This window comes from Leptidea sinapis, chromosome 1, assembly GCF_905404315.1.
Source record: "Leptidea sinapis chromosome 1, ilLepSina1.1, whole genome shotgun sequence".
Taxonomy (NCBI): Eukaryota; Metazoa; Arthropoda; class Insecta; order Lepidoptera; family Pieridae; genus Leptidea; species Leptidea sinapis.
Window position 1 is genome coordinate 14795001 of NC_066265.1, and position 17251 is coordinate 14812251.

General features: G+C 38.3%; 1 protein-coding gene and 2 long non-coding RNA genes across 3 annotated transcripts in view; 1 reads left to right on the forward strand and 2 right to left on the reverse strand.

Annotated features, from left to right (window-relative positions):
- The window catches only part of LOC126967025 (uncharacterized), a 49135-nt gene extending 32104 nt beyond the window's left edge, over positions 1 to 17031 (forward strand). The window contains exon 8 of the mRNA XM_050811342.1: positions 16771 to 17031. Coding sequence (XP_050667299.1) covers positions 16771 to 17010 — 240 coding nt within the window. The 3' untranslated portion in view covers positions 17011 to 17031. The remainder of the gene's footprint in view (positions 1 to 16770) is intronic.
- LOC126967557 (uncharacterized) lies at positions 923 to 4313 on the reverse strand. The gene is made up of 2 exons (XR_007730030.1): positions 4148 to 4313; positions 923 to 1844 (listed from the first exon to the last, which is right to left on the reverse strand). It is a non-coding gene; the product is annotated as an uncharacterized LOC126967557 (long non-coding RNA).
- Positions 8401 to 14138, reverse strand: LOC126967617 (uncharacterized). The gene is made up of 2 exons (XR_007730050.1): positions 13950 to 14138; positions 8401 to 8487 (listed from the first exon to the last, which is right to left on the reverse strand). It is a non-coding gene; the product is annotated as an uncharacterized LOC126967617 (long non-coding RNA).
- Positions 17032 to 17251: the final 220 nt, after the last annotated feature.

A 17251-nucleotide genomic window follows, 5' to 3' on the forward strand; every position in this document is an offset into this window, starting at 1 on the left:
TTTGCCTAGTAATTTCACTAACTACGGCGCCCTTCAGACCGAAGGGTCGAGTGATGTTTACACATTACTGCTTTGTGGTACCCATAATCTAGCCGGCATCCTGTGCAAAGGAGTCTCCCACTGTTGATGGTTAAGTTGACAACCTAAAACATCATAGAATGGAGCATACATTATTTTAATAATATTAGAAATATTTTAGATTTGGTAGAACAATATTGGAAACTGTGTGCGAGCTTGTCGCTCAAATGTCGTTGACGCGCGGCTCCAATTGAGTTAATGTTCTTGGGAAATTATAGGAAAATACGACCATTGAGCAAAAATTGGATAGGATAAGATCCTAACGTCAACGATTTTGAAATCACGTGAATAGCACCGCTGTAGCTACCACAACAGATTTGATTGCATTGATAGCCCAGACTTGCTGGCTACATTTTTCATAAATACCCCGTTGGCTCCGAGGGTAATTTCATCTCGACGTACTTTGCACTAAACAAAGTCAATACAAACCTTGGCAAAAAAATCTCTGTTAGTATCAAAAATAGCAAACATGTTGAGTAAATATAGCTCTACAAGTCTTGTAGAGCCAGACTTATATAAAATAGGATACTGTAGGTACTCCCACAGAGTATATCACCATCTGGATACCTACGTCTATCATAGGATAATTTATAAGCTGATATAATAATAAATGATGGTAAATAAAAAAGTTTTCCATAGTGGTCCAACGCTCTCAAAGGGCAATAAAACCGCGTATGCTGCAGAACTTAGTCAATTACCCAATCTTTCCCATTGTAATTTGGTATCCAGAGTTATGCCAAGAATACTTGCATCTACACTTTTGACATTTGATACCGTAAGTTTTATATACTTTGTTTTCTTGCTATTTAACATTGGATTATTAGCGCTAAACAAGTACACAATGTAAGATAGAATATTGTTTATTCCGTCATACATAACTTGGTTTCTTTTCACTTTAAATAGCAGTGACACGGATGACACATCCGTCAACAATACTACCATATGTTTTTTTTTCTCTATAAGGTAAGGAAGATAATTATATAAATACATAGATAAGAAATAGGAACGGACGAAGATTAGAACCTTGTGGTTCCCCCATACTGAGAGAAGTCCCAGGAACTATTTAACTACAATCAGTTTATATAAAAAATAAAATATCTCTCCACCCTGACGTTGGCTCAATCGTCGACATCCAGTCGATGGAGCCATTTAATAAAAACAAACAAGATTAAATCAAAGAGGATGTAAATACTAAATAAGAGGCGGGACTGCCTAGGTAAAAATTGAAAATTTAGTTTAGCATGGCGATTGGCATCGAAGTATGATCCGGCTATGTTTGACAGCGAACAGTTGCATAAAACGTAGTGGATTTCGGCTATCTCCCAAACTCTTTGAGAAATCTCATTTTTGTGTATTAATAGCAAACTCTTCACAAAATCAGGTCAAAGAAAATTGTTTTTAAATCTTTTATGGGTCATACCTATCTTATCAAGATACATTTTTAATATGTACCTGAGATCCATAGTATCTAGGGGATAACCCCATTCTGTGCATTTGTTTATGGTTTAAATTAAGAACATTTCAGTATCATCGGATAAAGCTCTTTGTTCTCCTTGTCGCTTCATATCCCGCGTACTGTGACGATATAGCACTGATTTGTGTATGCCATATTTTTTTGCAACTTTTTTTAACTTTACATTTCGAGAAGTAACATACTCTTCCACAGCCTTTTTAATTATTTCAGTGTCATAGTTTTTATAACTTTTCCTTGTAGGATCGGGTCTGTATACACGCGGCATGTTGAATATACTTACGGTGGTATGTACCTGTAAATGAAAATTATCACTTTAGAAAGATTAGTCATTTATTAAATCAGTGACTAAATTTACAACTCTTAGATACTACCTATGTATTATTGACTTACTTTCTATTTATGAATTCATAAATAATGAAAGTACTAGTTTGGATATTTTAACAGTTTTTGACCCTATTTATTCATCTCTATTGACCCCTTCTTATTTGCTATTCAAACATTAGGCATTTCTATTATTCTTGACTATGTTTCCATTAAACCCATACTACTGTACTATTCATCCTTAAATAGATTCTATTGACCCCTTTTAGCAACAAATTTACACGTACTAAGATTTAAACAAATTGCTAAAGTTTAATACTTAACTTACTAACTTAGATTAATTCTAACTTATCTTCACTGAATTTTAATAATTTATCACACACTTAATGCGATATACACATAAAATAGCACGATTCACAATGTTTACAAACCTAAAGAGTTGCAGCAGTAGAATAAAACGTGTACACAGAAGGTAGTCTTTGAAGTAGATTTTGAAGGATAAATGTCAATTTTGACATTTTTTAATTGTGGCCAACGCATAGAAAAAATGTTGATGTGTTTAAAATTCGAAATTCTACCACAATCAAAAATTGGTTAAATATTAACCTTGAAAACTTTCTTAATTTCTATACACCCCGTTTTACGGTATGATGCTTTTCACTGTGGTAAAAACCCGTTCCACGTGAGCGTTGTGGCCTGGGATTGCCAAGATATACTGGCGCATTCGAAGAAGGTAAGATTTTCTTTCCAGTCTCCTTATTTTTTAAAAGTACATCCATTTGTCGTTAAAGACATCTTTAGCTTTCCATTCATCAGACATTTCACATTAAAAAAATGACTTCATGTGCATGCATTTTTCATAAATAGAATCTTCTACTACTATATTTGTCTCCTGTAAATATGCAGTAGTTCTTTCTACTTGTTGTCAACGTCTTTCAGTAAGAACCATCTATCCAATCAAATTTCTGTATTAGTCCAGTCCACTTTTCGAGATAACATATAGCAGTGGTAAAGAAATCTTCTGTTTCTTTTCAAATTTATTTATATATATATATATATAGTTAAGAACTTCACGCCTCACCACAATTATAACTAAAATTAAAATAAATGAGGAGCTCATTTTTTATTAAATTTATGGATGCTCTATTTCCTTCCTCCCTCCACTTAGCATTCATTACTGAAAAAACTTTCAGTTAATGCTGAAGTGGCGGGAACAGAAAGTAGGAATGATACAATTTTATATATGATTTTAAATTCTTCTGAAGTTTTATATATGATTTTAAATGGCTCCACATTTGGCCAGTAGTCATTACAATAAAAATTTTGTCGTCTGATATTTTTTCATATATTACTTTGAAATTTATACATTCTGAATACTAATCATCCATACCAATATTGAGTTTATACAAATTTAGATTATCTATAATTTTCTCAAAATTATCAAATGTAACCAATGACTTCAATGACAAACAGTTACTTAAAGAAAGCCAGTTAATCTGATTGAAATTAAACCATTTGTCTAAATACAAATTAGCCTTATCAATAAAAAGTCTGAAGTTATAATTTTTCATAAGGAAAATATAAACAACAATTTAAAAAGGTTGTACTCTATTATATCCCACCTACAAAAATGTAGGTAGGTATCAAAACATTTTTGGCAGCCCTAGCGATTATCACTCTAATCACCCCGAACACATTGCTATTCATACCTTACGCACTTCTATTTAGCCTTTATACGCTTCTATTTACCCCATACTTCAATTCTATTCGCCCAGCTCAAGAAAGTTAGCCCCCCAGATTTTGTTTTTTAATTTTTTTTTTATTATATCGTTAGTTCGCCATTTGTTCTTGATTGTTCTCTAAAAACATTTGTTTGTTCTCGATTTATTTATTTAAAAAAAATGCAATTCATTAAAATTGGTTAGGTTAGGTTATGTTAGAACAGTTAAAACAATGCCAGAACCAAATAGTAGGCGTTTCCCCCCATTAGCAGGGGGCGGGGGCTAACTAAAGGGTATGTTTTTAATAAATTGTTTTTAAATAAACAACAAAAGAACAAACAATTATTTAAAGCGAACAATTAAGAACAAACTACGAACTAACGGTATGCGATATTGAAAATTCAAAAATAGAAAAAATTTTTTTTTGGGGGGCTAAGTTTAATGAGCCTATTCGTCCCTCAGGCGTCTTCTTTTCACCCCGAATTAATTCGTTCTGTAAGTAACATAACTTTTGGCTATATTTAAAATAGAAATCGTGCGTAATTTGACTTACCTGTAAGTATTTTCACTAGATAAATAACTAACACTCCCTATAAATTAGTATTAATGACTAAATTCAATTTTAGCACCAAATAGAAACGATAAAATTACGCAGCACAAATTCACAATATGTAACGGACCATTTTGACACAATATTTTTCACATTATGAAACAACTTCACATTTAATGACTATGTTGCCGTATCAGAGTTAGTATTGCCATGTATAAAAAAACAAAATGTAGCTAATTTCGTTGAACTGTGTGAGAGCAATATTTGAAAGAACAAAGTTTCGCTTTTTATTCTATTCCCCCTTGAATTCTATTCACCCTATTTTACGGTAGTAAACAATACTCAACTTTATAACGAATAGTTGAGTACTCAATTGCGGATAGCACATCACGCTAGTCACTTAGGTTTTAGTCCTCTAAGTTATCTATTTAATACCTACTTATGTTTTTTGAGGGTTTTGAGATAAATAGTTTCTTTTTGCTAACAGGGAAAAAAAGGTTACTTTTTCATTTTTGATTGTTTTTACTTTATCTTTTAATTTTTTTAATTATTGTTTGTTTTTAAGAAGTGAATTAATCTCTCCTTGCAACTGGCGGGTGGGTTCGTTAATCATTTAATTTAATTTAATTCTTTTTGTATATTATTTTTTAGTTTAGGAAACTCGTTGCAGGTATATTATTTTATATAGGATTATTTTTTGTGTAATAGTATAAGTAGTAATATACAGTAGATAATTTTTACATATTATCAAGATTCAAAATGTCACATAACTCTAGCCTTGATGATTTTCAGTCTATAGTCTCTTCTGGTTCTAGTGGTGAAGAAAGTTTTCAAAGTGTATCTTATATTCCTATTGACGTTGCTCTCAGTAATCACTTCCCCGACACACAGAAAAACTTTAATATAGTTCACCTCAATGCACAAAGCATTCCTGCACATTATCTTGATCTTCAGGCGTCGTTTGATTCTAGCAATGTTCATGCCGTACTTATCTCTGAGTCGTGGCTTAAGCCTAGCCTCCCTTCTTCCTCTTACTACCTTCCAGCCTACCACCTCCTTCGCAACGACCGTGTGGGTAGAGTTGGTGGCGGCGTTGCAATCTATCTTCGATCTCACCTTCCGTTTTGAATCATAAGTTCTTCTAGTGATTCCTTGTCACAGAATGAAGTTGATTATCTTCTTGTTGAAGTTATCCTTTCACATACAAAAATCCTTCTTGGAGTATTCTACAGTCCTTCACTTAATATTGATTATTTCTCTTCCTTTGATCATATCCTCGAGAAATTTGTTCCACTATATGATCACTTGATTTTGATGGGTGATTTTAATACCTGTCTTCTTAAAGATGACCATCGTTCAAAAAAGCTTTTGTCCGTTACTGATTCCTATAATCTCCATATCCTTCCTCTTACAGCCACCCACTTCTTTCCTCACTCCACTCCGTCTCTTCTTGACCTCATCATAGTCTCTAGGCCCGAGTATGTAAACTCGCATGGGCAATGCTCTGCGGATGCTTTTTCCTTCCATGATCTCATTTTTCTCTCCTACAAAGTACGCCCCCCTAAACGTAAACCCCAAATACTGATGCAGCGGAATTTTTCTGGGATGGATATGCAACGTCTTTCTATAGACGCACAAACTATTGATTGGGATGTCATTTTTAATTCTAATAGTATCAATGATAAAGTTGATATTTTTAATTCTTTGCTAATACAGCTGTATGATAAGCATGCGCCAGTTACGTTAGATACGTAGCTGTACCTACAACCAATAATATCAATTAATACAAATGTCTAATATCCAACTTGTAACGTAGCATTATAGATCGTAGAAATAGTAATCATGCATAATAACTGTAATAAGCGTATGCCGAAAGATTCGTTCTGAGAAGAACATTTTATTTTATATAACGTAATATTAGCTCTGATAAGAACCATTTCATAATGCTGTACATCAACTCATAGAATCATACAGATCACCAGTTTAGTCATCTAAGTGAAGTTTCAAGCATCGTACTTTCTCTCGACGACCGCAGATATACTCACGTGATCAGTCATATGCTCCGCGTTACACAACCGCACAGCAAGGCCGTGCGTCCTCGAATGACGCGTCGGGACTCGGGCGTCGATCGCTATTCATGCAATTTTAATCAATGAGCAACAACGTAGGTGCGGAATGCTCATTGACATCGTATGATCAAGGTTCGACGCGAGTTTACACAAACTGCGATAGCATTAGTTTTAGAGCGAGATAGAACACAATATTATTCTCAATTCTTATTGAATGAAACGTTTTACTATTGGTTAAAATGTAAGCTTAGTATTGGGTATTTTCTGAACTTGTAAATATTTTTTAAGTAACAATTGTAATTGGGTAACTAGTTTTAAGAATTTTGTATATATATCGTGTAACCTTTTAATAAATCATATCTTCAACATATCTTCCACATATTCCTCACAGTCAAGCAGTTGTTTTATTTAATCGCCAAACGCTCAGTCTCTAAAGATATATTAGTCAAATGATGTTGATATGCTCGTACGCTAACTCATAAGATATACCTTTATACTGATGGGCATTGGCGGAGTTGCAAGTTATTGCAGCCGTCTACCATGCAACGCCGTTGTTTGGGCTCTTCAATGCTTTGTATATAATAATTAATAACAAACTTGTCACAATTTAAAGGGCTAGGTAAAAAAGAGCAAGTACTGTTAAACTGTATATTAAGAATTCGCCCTTCGTACAAGGTGCCATGCGGCTAAGAGAAGTGTTCCCCGCACGTCCGACACAGTGGCGCCAAACTTGCAAGTGCCATAGAGTATATTATTATAGTCTGTTATTGACACAAGAGTAACTAATTGTTATTAATTTATTTGTTCTCCGAACAGCCGTGATGTATTTGCTACCCTACTAAGGCGCGGAATACGAATCGTAACAGCAGCTTGAGGTATCAAATCACGATATTTAACCACCCAATCGATTCTGTGCCAACAGGCGCGACGAATCGATCTTGTTCCATCAAAAGCTATCTAAAACAACAAACAAAACGACGTTTTCAATTATATATTATATTTAATAGTAAGAAAAAACTATACAAAGAGTATACTATTCGAGTCCCGCATCGTTCATAAAATTATGTTTTTCCAATTTTATTTGTGTATACAAAGAGTATAAGATCAACATGATCTATAGAAATAATAACACCTTTGTGGCTCATATACGCATGTGCGATATTATTTTTTAGAGTATCTAAAAAGACATAAAAGGCATTTATTTTCTCAAAATTGATTCCTTTAGAATGCTTTTTGATGTCATTTCTAATAGACTAGATACTTCTACCGCTTCAGAGACAAATGGCGCTCTGAGAGAGAGGAAGTGAGGCAAGAAACCCTCCCAGCTTTTTTTTTGCACTCTACTCACCTCTTGCAGTGGTTGTAAGCCCTGTAAAATGTAATCCCCAACATTTTATTCGATGTATAGGAAACATACAGTAATAATAAACCAATTATGAAATGTCAGACAGGTGTAACACTCAGGTGCAGAAAATAGAAAAAATGCTTTTACTGATTGCTCAAAACATCAGTGAATTCCTGATGTGACACAAACACACAAACAAAGTTCAATTCAAAGGCTTTACAATTGTATAAGTCACTAATAATTTATTGAAATATTTACTTTAAACCACAAGGGTATGTGCATGAATTTTAAAAATACTTAAATTTGATTTTTTACATCCTAAAAATTATCAAACACATCAAATTATAGATAAAAATATTCTTATTCAATTAAAAATATTTTTCCCCAGAAATATATATCGGCTATTCAAACGCGCCATTTTGCGCGGGGTTTCGGTGACATCAGAGTATACGCCCAAATATCTATATTGTACTAATAAATGTATGGCCGGTTTTTTCCTTCGGTTATACTACGAAAACTACTGAACCGATCAGAATAATTCTTGTACCATTAGATGTAGCGTGTTTCGGAGAAGATTTAAGTATATATAATATGTTGGTGATTACTTCTTGAGAACCTATTTTTTTACCTAGAAATCCCTATAAATTCGCATTACAACTAATTCCGTCCATGACATTTCATTACATATTATAGTGATAATGCATACAATGACTTGCGCGTTTTTATTTAGTTTATAGTTTGATTGTTTTTTACTTTAAAAATGCAAAAACTAAAAAACAGAATCTTAACATTGATCTCAACGAGAATCATATTGACACGGGAGATTGGAAATAATACTCCGCTTATAGGAACGAGTCTTTATTTGCGTTCACTTTTTCTGAACTTGCACTTCGCCGGTCTGCCGCTGTTCCTCTTGTGGGCGGCGGTACCTTCAACGCGTCACACCGCACCGAACACTAAGTCTCTTCTATCTTCTTCCTCTTGAAATACTTCCACTTTTCACTACTTCTTCTTTTCTTCTTCTTCTTCTTTACACTTTCGAGTCAGAACTAGAACTGCCGTAGGCCACGCTTAGTACGGCTTTCTCCCATTCCATCTTTAAATTTAAATTGTACTAGAAAATTCTTTTAACTATTTTTATCCTGCTTACACATTTTCCATCCCTTTTTTTCTGTTCGATTTGATCCTGAACTTACTAGAAATTTCCTTTAACTTTACAAAACCCAAAAAAATCCATACACTGGTAGGTGTATCGAACCCGGGTCTACAGCGGTTAAAGTAAACACTTTTCCGCTGAGCTATGAGTATTGCTGACGGAGCTGTTGAAATTAACAATGTCTTGAAGTTTGACAACTCTCGTCATATACTTCGAAGGGTTGCTACGCAACACTGCCCCCTCCCAAGACATGATCGTCCCGATCATCGTTGCTTCCGTAGTACTTAGCCACCCGATCGACATGTACGATTTTCGGGGGACTTCGAGGGGTACGCTGGATCCTGAGAGTCACATCATTTATCCTTGTGATTACTTTGTATGGTCCCTCCCAACTTGGTTGGAGCTTCGGAGACTTCTCCTTGCGCCTTACAGTATTGTGTAACCAAATCAGGATTCCCTCTTCAAAACTAGGAATATTAGCTCTTCGATCGTAGCGGGTATTCATCCGTTCACTTGCCTTAAGCCCAGTTGTTCTAATTTCCTCGTAGATGTCAACCATCTTTTTCCGTAACTCATCCACATATTCTGTTATACTTTTCGGAGTATCCGGTGGACAGCCTGAGAGTAAATCAGCTGGCAATTTCAATTCCCTTCCAAAATTGGCGTACGCAGGAGTCACCGTTGTCGTCTCGTGTATTGCGCTTCTATACGACATAAGAAACAGTGGAATGTACTCATCCCAGTTATCCTGATGACTGTCCACTACTTTTGCCAGATGTCGCTCCAATGTTTGGTTAAACCTCTCCACCATCCCGTCCGACTGTGGATGATATGGCGTAGTTCTGGTCTTATGGATTCGCAAGATCTTGCAAACTTCTTGAAATACTTGTGACTCGAAGTTCCGCCCTTAGTCACTGTGAAACTCCAAAGGCACACCGAATCTGCAGAAAACTTCATTCACCAGCTTCGTCGCAACGGTAACTGCTTCTTGATTCGGTAGAGCAAATGCTTCCGGCCACTTCGTGAAATAATCCATCACCACCATTATGTAACGGTTTCCACATTTGGTGACTGGGAACAGTCCGGCCATATCCAGAGCTACTCTCTCCCACGGAGCCCCAACATTGTACAACTTCATAGCTCCTCTGCTCCGGGTCTGAGGTCCTTTGACAGCAGCACAACTCTTGCAGTTTCGGCACCAGTCTTTCACATCATCACGGCAATGCAACCAGTAAAATCGTTCTTTAATTTTTGTGAGAGTTCTTCTTATTCCCAAATGTCCACCTGAAGAACCATCGTGATAAGCTCTCAGGATCTCGTTCACCTTCTCCCTGGGAACGACCAGTTGCAGATGGCAATCCTTTCCTTGCGGGGTTTCCCATTTACGGCAGAGCAATCCGTCATGCATCAACAAACTGTTCCATTGTGCCCAGAGACTCTTGGTAGCCGTACTGTGTCTAGCCACTTCAGACCATTTTGGTTTAAGTTATCCACTTGCTAGCCAATGCAAAAGGGGTTGAAGATCCTTATCATTTTCCTGAGCTCTCTTCATTGCATCGTTGCTCCAGTTCTCGTCGATTGAATCTGTTCTGATCAGCCGGATCATAAAATTATCTTTCTCCTCCTGACGAATGCAATGTTTGCATTCCATCGGACAAGGTCTTCTAGATAACGCATCTGCATTTCCATGGCTTTTTCCTCCTCGATGCTCGATTTCAAAGTCATACTCTTGAAGTTGCTTAATCCATCTGGCCACTTGTCCTTCCGGATTCTTGAATTCTAGTAACCACTTCAAGGCGGCATGATCAGTCCTTACGAGGAATTTGCGACCCAACAAGTACTTTTTGAAATGTTGTAATGTCTTCATCACGGCCAGTAACTCCCTACGTGTTACACAGTAGTTTCTCTCCGGCTTTGATAAACATTTGCTAAAGTATGCAATTACGACTTCATGATCTCCTCTCTTCTGAGATAGTACTCCACCAATTCCGGTGTTGCTAGCATCAGCATCCACTATGAATCTTCCCTCTGTGTCAGCATATCCGATAATAGGTGATTCACATACTCTTTTCTTCAACTCTAAGAAAGCTTGTTCGCATTCTTCATCCCAGGAAAAGGCTCTTTTCTCCTCCGTCAGTCGATGTAAGGGCTTAGCAACATCGGAAAACCCTTTCACAAAGCGTCGATAATTCTTATTATGCTCTTGCATAGTCCTAGAAATGCTCTCACATGTGTCTTTTCTGTTGGTGTCGGCCAGTCTTTGACAGCACTTATCTTGGCAGGATCCGTCGCAACGCCTTGCTCCGAGATAACGTGCCCTAAGTAATTCACCTGACGTTAAAAGAAGGAACATTTCTTTGGACTCAACTTCAAGTTGGCACCCTGCAGTTTTGTGAAGACTTTTTCGAGCTTCTTAAGATTATCTTCAAAACTTCATCCCATAATGATTATGTCATCCAAGTAGACAAGGCAGGTTTCTCCCAACATACCTGCCAGCACATGCTCCATCAACCTTTCGAAAGTAGCTGGGGCGTTGCATAATCCGATGGGCATTGTTTTCAACTGCCATAACCCTTTTCCGGTTGAAAAAGCCGTCTATTCCTTATCTTTAGGGTCTAGATCGACTTGCCAGTAGCCACTTTTCAAATCAAGAGTAGAGAACCACGTCATGCCACAAAGTGAATCTAATGTGTCATCGATTCTTGGCAATGGATAACTGTCTTTCTTAATTACATCGTTCAAACGCCGATAGTCCACACAAAATCTAGTTGATCCATCCTTCTTCTTCACCAGAACCACTGGAGAACACCATGGACTCGATGACGGTTCTATCACACCATTTTCTTTCATATCCCGAATCATGTCTTCCACTTCTTGTTCACGTGCAAACGGAATACGTCTTGGTCTTTGCCGTATCGGAACAGTGTCTCCTGTGTCGATCTTGTGTTTCACCAAACCAGTTCTTCCGATGTCCCCGTCGCTCTTGGAGAACATCCCGGCGTAGCGTTGCAGGAAATTTCTCACTTTTATTAACTGTAGCTTGGTAAGATTGTCCTTACAGCCATCCAGAAGTTTCTGTATGTTCACATCCTGGCTTGCAGCTACGGTCTTCCTCCCTTCTTCACACTTTCTTAACCAAGCTATCTCCTCACAAGCTCCTATCACTGTTCCATTACTAATGATTTGATTGTCTTGATGAGGATTAAACACGGGAACTATCGCAATTTGGGAGTTTCCCACAATAGTCCTGGCTGGGATCCATGTCGTGTCCGATGTCTCTCTTTCTATTATAGCGCATTTACAAGGTCTTCCTCTATCATCTCTTGGCAGGACTACTGGGACTAGGGTCTGCGATCTCGGATTTAAAGTAGTGTCTCGAAAGCACAACACTTTCCCAAAAGTTCCGCCTTTTATTGGAATTTCTTCACCTCCATGCTTCAATACACCATGTTTCATGTTAATCGTACACTGATGATTTCGAAGAAAATCCAACCCAATGATGCAGTCATCTATGATATCCGCGATTACCACCTTTTGCCAGTACAACGTATTCCCTACTCTCCCTGGGCTGGTATGCGCTGGCCGGTAGCTGTTGTGAGTGTTAAGTTTGCATTTTCTCGCATATGTCGTCTTCGGATGCTCTCTACTCTTCTTTGGCTAACGACTGTACGTGAGGCTCCCGTATCCAAAGTGAAACGGCATGATTTTCCATTTATCATTCCTTCTATAACTAAAGTGTTTCCGTCACATGTCTGCTTAACGAAGATCCTTGGGGCTTTGCTTGTACCGTCCAGCGCCCACCCCACTTCTGGCCTTTTCCTGCTGCTCCAGCGGTGATGTTGAGACCACCGCATCCTTCCTACCTTGCGTTATGCTCTCACGCCTTGGGCAAGTGCTCTTAATGTGTCCTCGCTCCCCACACCCATAGCAAACTGGGCTATATGCTTGCCGTCGGCTGGAATCTGTTGGTACAATTTTGCAGAGTCCCAACGCCCGAGAATCGTGGCGAACCGCTTCCACTTTCAACGCATGTGCTACCGCTTCCTTCAAGCTAGTATGGTGACTCAGTCGTACGGCTGCTCTTACTTCGGCGTCCCGTATTCCATCGATGAACACTTGGAGCAACATTTCTTCTATTGCAGCTGGCCACGACTGGTATTTTTTACGCACTAGCTTCTCAGCTTCCACGGACCACTGCTGCAGAGTTTCGTTGGCCCTTTGACTGCGGTCCTTAAGCTGCGCCCGATACACATGCTCAAGGTGTTTATCGCCATAACGTGCCTCCAACGCGTCAAGAAGGTCCGTGTAGGTTACTTCCTCCTTCCCAGCGCCGAGTGCTTCCAATACGGAAAGTGCTTCATCACGGAGCGCTAGTGTGAGGGCAGAGTGTGCTTCTTGGTCACTCCAACCACTTGCTCTTCTGACCCTCTCTAATTGTAGCTTGAAGGCGGCCCAGGAAGAGTTGCCGTCGTAGGGGGGTACTTTCAAACTTCTGGTCGATGTGATTCCGCAGGTGACTCCTGGGTTGGCTGAAGGACCCCCACTCACGACCTTCCTATTGAGCTGATGAATGGTTGCTTCCATCTCACCCATCTTCTTTTTCACAGTGTCAATCCGGGCGATTTCCTTTTCTACAGTGCCAATCCGGGCGATCTCCTTTTCTACAGCGTCAATCCGGGCGGAGTTTTTCTGCACCACGATAAAATTTCCTTGAAGAGGCCTTCATGAAGACCTCGCAGCTGCTCCTCCTGTCGACGTGCTTGCTCTTCCTGCAAGGCTCGCAGCTGCTCCTCCTGTCGACGCACTTGCTCCTCCTGTCGACCCACTTGCTCCTCCTGTCGGAGCGCTTGTTCCTCTTGCAAGCCCCGAAGCTGCTCCTCCTGTCGGCGCGCTTGCTCCTCCTGTCGGCGCACTTGCTCCTCCTGTCGGCGCGCTTGTTCCTCTTGCAAGCCCCGCAGCTGCTCCTCCTGTCGGCGCACATGTTCCTATTGCAAGCCCCTGCTGCTGAGCGCGCTGATGTCTACGGCAGAAGCCTCACGCTCGCGTGGTCACTCCCTTCTCGTTCCTGGGCCCTAATGGCATCTTTCCAATCCCACTTCTCACACCAATTGACACGGGAGTGGGTCAGGGATTGGAAATAATACTTCGCTTATAGGAACGGGTCTTTATTTGCGTTCACTTTTCTGAACTTGCACTTCGCCGGTCTGCCGCTGTTCCTCTTGTGGGCGGCGGTACCTTCAACGCGTCACACCGCACCGAACACTAAGTCTCTTCTATCTTCTTCCTCTTGGAACACTTCCACTTTTCACTACTTCTTCTTTTCTTCTTCTTCTTCTTTACACTTTCGAGTCAGAACTAGAACTGCCGTAGGCCACGCTTAGTACGGCTTATATACTCCCGGATCCGTTCTAATTTCAAAATGATTCTCCCATTCCATCTTTAAATTTAAATTGTACTAGAGAATTCTTTTAACTATTTTTATCCTGCTTACACATTTTCCATCCCTTTTTTTCTGTTCGATTTGATCCTGAACTTACTAGAAATTTCCTTCAACTTTATAAATCCCAAAAAAATCCATACACTGGCAGGTGTATCGAACCCGGGTCTACAGCGTCTAAAGTTAACACTTTTCCGCTGAGCTACGAGTATTGCTGACGGAGCTGTTGAAATTAACAATCTCTTGAAGTTGACAACTCTCGTCATATACTTCGAAGGGTTGCTACGCAACAATATGTTAATGATCTTAAATAGCAGAAAAAAAACAATGGATAAGGTAATTCCAGTTAAATTATATTTTCTGCATTTAAATATTATGTTTAATTTTAGAAATTAATGTGAGAAAATATGAATTGAGAACACTTAAGAATTAAAATACTTAGCACATAATTACCTTGTAACTTTCAGTCTTTTAAATTCAGAAGATATAAAATCTGGGTTCGAAACACAAAAACACGTCATGAAACAGCATCATAAACGCATCTATTTTTGGAAGAGTATCTGATTGCGTTCTAACAAATCCACTTTCAGTCATTGTAAGTAATAATTATACAGATCATTGAATAATAAAAAACAAAGATATAATTTAATTTGTCGCTAACCACTTACTGTTTTCTAGTCGTATGTCCTCAGGCAAGCTGTTTAATAAATACGGAAGGCGTTTTATCAAAGTTCTATCTCCGTAGTAGCTATTAATTCAAGGTACCTCATACTTTCCAGCGGCTATCGACGGAATATCGTGATTGTGCATAATTGAAGATGGGTTATGTTCTTGATTGCCATGATTATTAATGGGTGAAATTTAAAAAATCGTCATTAAAGTGATTCTAATCTGTCTATAGGTATATGATTTAAAAGTAAGCCCATAGTCATAAAGCGCATAATTGATTATGGATTCCACCAACGCGAAGTATAAGCACTTTTGCGTACTAACGGGTAAGTATTCTAAAACTAAGATGCTAAAATTTTCCAAGTAGAATTCTCAATTTGCTACAAAAGAAGTCAATATCATGGAACCAGTGGAACCATGAAATTATTATCTATTTTAACAGTTAAATATGTTACTAAATTAACTTTTTCTATGGGATATCTATGGGTGGCAGGATGATCCTGTGGCTGGAAACTCTACCTCATGGTTTTAAAATTAAAAATTATATTTTTTATAATTGCTAATAAAATGGTCGCTAGATACCTTTATTTACTTACGGTGTGTGTGGATTGATGCAGCTACTGTACCATGGCCTGGTATTATTGTTGATACAGTAGTAGTCGGCTGTGACTACTCAATAGCTCTTGTTTTTACGTATTAATTTACATTTTTTTTGATTATTTGTAATTTGAGTATTATTGCTGCATCACTTTACATATATTGTAACTGAAATGATTTGTGAGTGAGTGATTGTCATAAAGAGTTTCTTGCCACTTTTTATTAAAGCTCAACCCTCAAAGGAGGTGGATATAAAATGAAAAGTCATTTCCTTGACCTGCCTGAATAAGGTGATTTTTATTTGATTACCCTAAAGGATTGAGCTTTTGATTACTGTTAGTAAAAATATAATATGAATTACAAGTTTAAGCAGAATTGTCAAATTGTAAGTAGAGGTATTTGGTGAGTATTGCGTGATATGTCGATTAGGATTATTTTATTGTTGTTTGCCGAGTTCTCGTAACAGGTTTCATCATGCTCGCTTAAATGTCACTGCTTGTGGCGGCGACATGGGACGGGTCGTCCCCTTCCCTAAAATATGGTTGAGGGAGGCGATGCGTCATGCTCGTGAACGGGCGCTGCTTGTGTTGGCGGGATGATCCTTTTGCCGGAGACTCTTTTTCAGATTCTTAAAAGTTATTGTGTGTATATATATGAATGGATATATACATATTTATTTATTTATAATCGCTTATAACATGCTCACAGAATACTTTTATTTATTTATGGTGTATGTGGATGATGCAGCTACTGTACTAAATAACTTTTGTATTAATTTACATTTAATTTTTTGACTTACTCGTGTAAGACGTTGACTATTTGACTTTAGAGTGTGTCTGTTGCATCATTTTACATATTATATTGTAATTTGAAATGATTTGTAAATCGATGTACTTAAATGTAAATCTTGATATAAAAGAGTGGCATTGAGTTTCTTGCTACTTCTTCTCATTAGCTCAACCCTTTACGAAGTAGCGGTAGATTCAATAAGGAAATATTTTTTTTGACATTCATAAGTGTCATTTCCGTGACCTACATGAATAAACTGATTTTGATTTGATTTGATTTATGGGATAAACAATTACTTAAATTATTATGAAAGTAGGCTCCCTTGTGTGCATACAAGGGAGGCGGTGAACCTGTAAAACAAATGAAGTAGCTACTAAAAACCGCAAAGTCAAGTTGTTGTTGTTGTTGGTTTCTCAGTCTGTCAACTGAAGACTTTTAATTTAATAATGGAGGGTGGATGCGAATGCTGCATTCCAAAACCCAAGGCAGTTGTACCATTTAGAAAGTCCTTTATTAATACTAAACTACTTTGTGGTTCAGTAACATTTACCATGGTGGTTCCAGATTGTACACGACCCGAGCGACAGTAGCGCCACAGTCTTCATATCCATCAACTCGCCGTATTACAATGAGTCCACGCTGGAGCAGCTCTCGTTCTGCCAGGACGTGTGTTCGGGAGACTCTCGCTTCTCCTGGCTGAGGTGGAGGAACGACGGCACTCACAGCTTCTGCTGCGAGTACCGGGACTTCGCGAAGACAATCAACGTTATACCGAAAATAAAAGTCAACGGGTTGTTCTATTAAACGTGCGCCATCAACAGTTTATACTATTGTTTTTTTTTCTGTTAAATCTTATCACGTCACTTCATTGTGTCTCTTGTACCGCATTTATCACGTTCAGTGTTGCGAATGGATAGGATATCATCACCAAGGGATGGTCCTTCTTCCAAAGTGAGGCTTTCAATGAACTTTCTTCCACTTTTACCAAGCTGCATAATGAGATTCCATGCGCGGTATTTCCGGGACGATTTGACATAGATACCTT